Source organism: Abrus precatorius, unplaced genomic scaffold (assembly GCF_003935025.1).
Source record: "Abrus precatorius isolate BTA unplaced genomic scaffold, Abrus_2018 Scaffold9, whole genome shotgun sequence".
Classification (NCBI taxonomy): domain Eukaryota; kingdom Viridiplantae; phylum Streptophyta; class Magnoliopsida; order Fabales; family Fabaceae; genus Abrus; species Abrus precatorius.
In genome coordinates, this window is record NW_020874439.1 from 20,092,087 (window position 1) to 20,096,014 (window position 3,928).

Below are 3,928 nucleotides of genomic sequence, written 5' to 3' on the forward strand. Positions count from 1 at the left end.
CATTTAGATTATAAGAATATAGTTTCATGGTAACTCAATCTTCTTTTTATTTGCTAATGCATGCACTTGATATCACGTGGAATCTTGATCGCAATCAACAATGGTACAAAGAATTGAGAATTATGGTCGCCACTTCGCTTTCAATGACAATAGTAAAAATTTCATATACGATCCTTTTCTCATGCATGAAGTTTAGTCTTTTTTCAACTACCAAGTGCCTTTAATGGAGAACCCCACATAGTACAGTTAAAAGGCCCTTGAGAACCCGTCTTCCCATCTGCACCAGGAAAAGTGATGCAGAAAAAGTGGCATTGAATATTCGGATTTTGCTACAGTTTAAAACTCTGTTTGGATTAAGGTTTACTTAATAAAAGATGCATGTTTATTTTAACATTATTAATTACAACTTCTAGATTGAATTCACGTTTTTAGCGTATTTTGAAACACACAACAAGTGTCATTAAGCCGTTATACTCTCACCACAATGACTCAACACTGATCTTCATTTTACACTTTATCTGTTCTACCAAGGATTGCTTTGTTTTATACCTCTAGCAACCTGCAACCTTATAATTCTTTTAATGGGACGTGTAAATATTATGGGTAAAATTTAGACTATTGGAATTACCTGCATTAAAGAGAGATCTGAACCTGAAAGTACACTTTTATACGATCCTCTTCTAATTATCAGTAGAACTAAGAAGCAATCCTTTAAAAGGAATTTTTTTTTATGTATTTTAACACATTTTTGGAATATTTATTTTTTATCTTCTCTTTTTTTTATTACATTATTTATCACATTTTCAATTTTTATTTTTATTTTCTCAATCATTTTCACACTACTACCCTGAAAAGAGAGAATTATCTCCGAATACGTGAAGTGGCAGATTAAAAATTAAGTGTTAGTCTCAAATTTTACTTTTTTGCATGTTTCGTTGTATGTACAAAGCTCATTATTAGCTTTCCAATGCAGAGAGAAACTCATGAAGAAAACCACATTTTAACAACCACACCACATAGCTGAAAATAGATCCCACTTGTACATTGTCACATGGCTGCTCTAATTAATGATAAACTGCTTTCGCTTTACTAATTATTAACAAGCCTAGTTTCAGAAAGGCAGCCAAAAAAAAGGCTTAGCAGGATTTTAGTTCAGTCTCTTTGGTTATCATTTCCAATTGTTTTTATTCACTTCAATTTTTATGGCTGATTTTATGTTTTAAAATAATAAAAAATTTATTAAAATTTTTTTATGACATTAAAAATATAAAACTATAAGAAATATATTTTTTTAATAAACACTATTGTCCATTTATAAACATGGAAAACCCAATCCCACTTTAAGAACCTTTTGACCAAATATCCCTAATACTTTTATTACTCAGTGCTGTGGAACTAATTTAACAAGCTTACAAAAGAAACAGTCAAATTCCTCTCAGTGCTGTATCTACACAAATTAAAAAAAGAGATGTGTAACAAATACAATTGTTGTAAAGGGATGATTTTCATTTCAGTTGCAACTGTTACAAGTAAAGAAATTTAAAAAACAAAGGACTCTCTTTCTCTTCCCTATTGGCTAAAAAAAGTAAAGAAAACTGTGAGGAAACATGCAGAAGGTTGAAGGAAAACAAGAATGATACAGAGAAAATGTATAGGATTTAACCCATCATACAATCACCAATTACCACCATTGATGAACAAGAACCCCACTTTGTCTGAGAGAGGTAAAAAGCTGCAAGCATTGTTCATATGTTTTCTCATACTTAGGACTCCTCTGTCCAGGGCAACACCTCTGCCACCTATTGTAATGACACTCAAGAAAAATCTCATCCACCAAGCAGATAGCGCCAGTTTCAAACAACCTAGGAATCAAATCAAACTCAGTACCCTCCACATCCATCTTCATCACAACAAAATCATTCTTAGAAAATGTGTTCTTCAACCAGTTAGCAAAATCAAACCCTGGAATCTTCTCAATCTCACCACCAAAACCACCCTTAGATTGCAAAGGCTGAATCCTCCCCATTCCTCTGCCCTTACCTTGAACCTTCTCCCCGGGGTCACGGTTAATCTCAAACACCAAAGACTCATTCCTCACCCATGCAGCATAAGGCAACAAAGTTACCCCTTTTTTCAGCCCATATTCCTGATGAAACGTTTTATCAGCTTCAATTGCATACACATGAAAGGTCTTGTTCTGTTTCGGGTACTGTTTCCTAAACCAACTTCCAATACTAGAACCATAGCTTCTAGCTCCAACATCAACATACACATACCTATTCTTAAAGCTTATATCAACCATAGAAGGAAGGTACTTTATGTTCTTCACGTTTTTCTTTAGAGTAATCCATGGCTTCAGTGGCTCCTCTTCAATCAAACCCTCTGTATTTCTAACCAATTCTTGTTTATACCCAGGAACAGAGCATTTTCCATTGGAATAAGCATCAGAATCAGAATCTATAGTAATTCCATTACCCTCTTTCTTCACAACGATTTCTTTAATGTGAGGCATTGATGAATCAAACCCTACTATTTCATTCAATTTCACCACTCTGCAACAAAATTTGAACAAATCAACGAATGAATTGAAACTGTAAGAGTCATTGGCCTTTACATGGAACGCGGCAAACCCTTCGGGTTTGAGCGTTCGCGCAATTTCCGCGGCGAATTCCGACGGCCACGGCGATTTCTCCAGCGCACCGTCGCCGGCGAACACGAAGTCGAACGTGCTGTTCCCAAACGGAATCCGGCGAGCCTCGCCGGCTTTCACCAGCGGCCTCGCCGCCTTCTTCGAGATCCCGACGGCGTCCGCAATGCCGATCTCCTTCAGCGCGAGGACGTCGCGTCCGGTCGGCGTCTCCACGCAGAGCGACCTGGATTCCGGCGAGAGGAAGCCGCCGGCGATCAGGTCATGGAACACGGACGAGTAGAATTGCACCCCGTTGATCCAGTCCTTACTTGCGTACATCTCCGGAGCTGCCGCGTCGGAGACGGACGATACGCGGGCGGCAAGAGCCGCTGTTCCGGCGCCGGCGATGGCGAGATTCAGCGTCTCCGGTATAGAGAAGAAGCAGAAGTCGCCGACGTTGCATGACTCGCCGGCAATGGTGATGATGTAAGCGAACCGTATGATTACGATGAGAACGCCAAAGAGAAGTAACCGTACCATAACGTTCCTGAGAAAGCCAGGCTTGCCAGCGGCAGGGTCCATGGAAACCGATGGTGCACCTTTGTTTTTTACAAAAAAAAATAGAAAACAAAAATTAATTAAATTATAAAAAAAGTTGCTTTTGGGTGTGTTTTTATTTATCGGGAGCAGAAGCGAGCGGAGGTATGGTTGGCGCCAATGAGCGAAGGTGTTTTCGTGAGGGTAGGGATCTGGAAATAGAGAGAGTGGTGAAGGGCAAAACGGGAATTCATGGCTTTAGTTGATTTGAGAATAGAGGGATATTTCTATGGAATAGTAGCGAAGAAGAAGAAAACGAAGAACGAGTCCATCACTCGGTGGGTTTTGGATGCATCAGTGTGAGTCTGTTGCAGGTGATAAAAATAAGATGAACGCGGCGTGGTGCTCAGTGGTGACCGGAATAGCCGGTTAATTTACGCGGAAGAAGGAACTGCATAGATAACGATGCCGTGGGTCCACGGTTGCCCTTAATTACAACAATGCCATTTTGACTTTCTTTAAAAAAATTGTAATTTTATTAACCTATTAAAAAATACTAATTTTTATTTAAAAGTATAATATTTAATATTAATAATATATTTATTTTTTTATATTTATTTCATTAAAATTTTCTATATTAGATTAGTTTTATTTTTGAATATATAAATATAAAATCATTGAGCCGTTGATGGTTTTTGAGAAACCCTGAACTGTCAGTTTGCGGAATGGCAGCGCCAAGTGAGCATTAACGAGCAGGCAAGT

The 3,928-nt window shown here is 38.2% G+C and overlaps 1 protein-coding gene across 1 annotated transcript; it reads right to left on the reverse strand.

Moving 5' to 3' along the window:
* Nucleotides 1-792: 792 nt before the first annotated feature.
* LOC113850268 lies at nt 793-3,511 on the reverse strand. The gene has a single exon (XM_027480732.1). It carries the CDS (start codon nt 3,209-3,211, stop codon nt 1,682-1,684), a length of 1,530 nt encoding a protein of 509 aa, XP_027336533.1. The 5' UTR covers nt 3,212-3,511; the 3' UTR covers nt 793-1,681.
* Nucleotides 3,512-3,928: the final 417 nt, after the last annotated feature.

What these genes read in the sequence shown, in the direction of transcription:
- LOC113850268 (XM_027480732.1), bottom strand. Translation starts at nt 3,211, where the DNA reads ATGGACCCTGCCGCTGGCAAGCCTGGCTTTCTCAGGAACGTTATGGTA.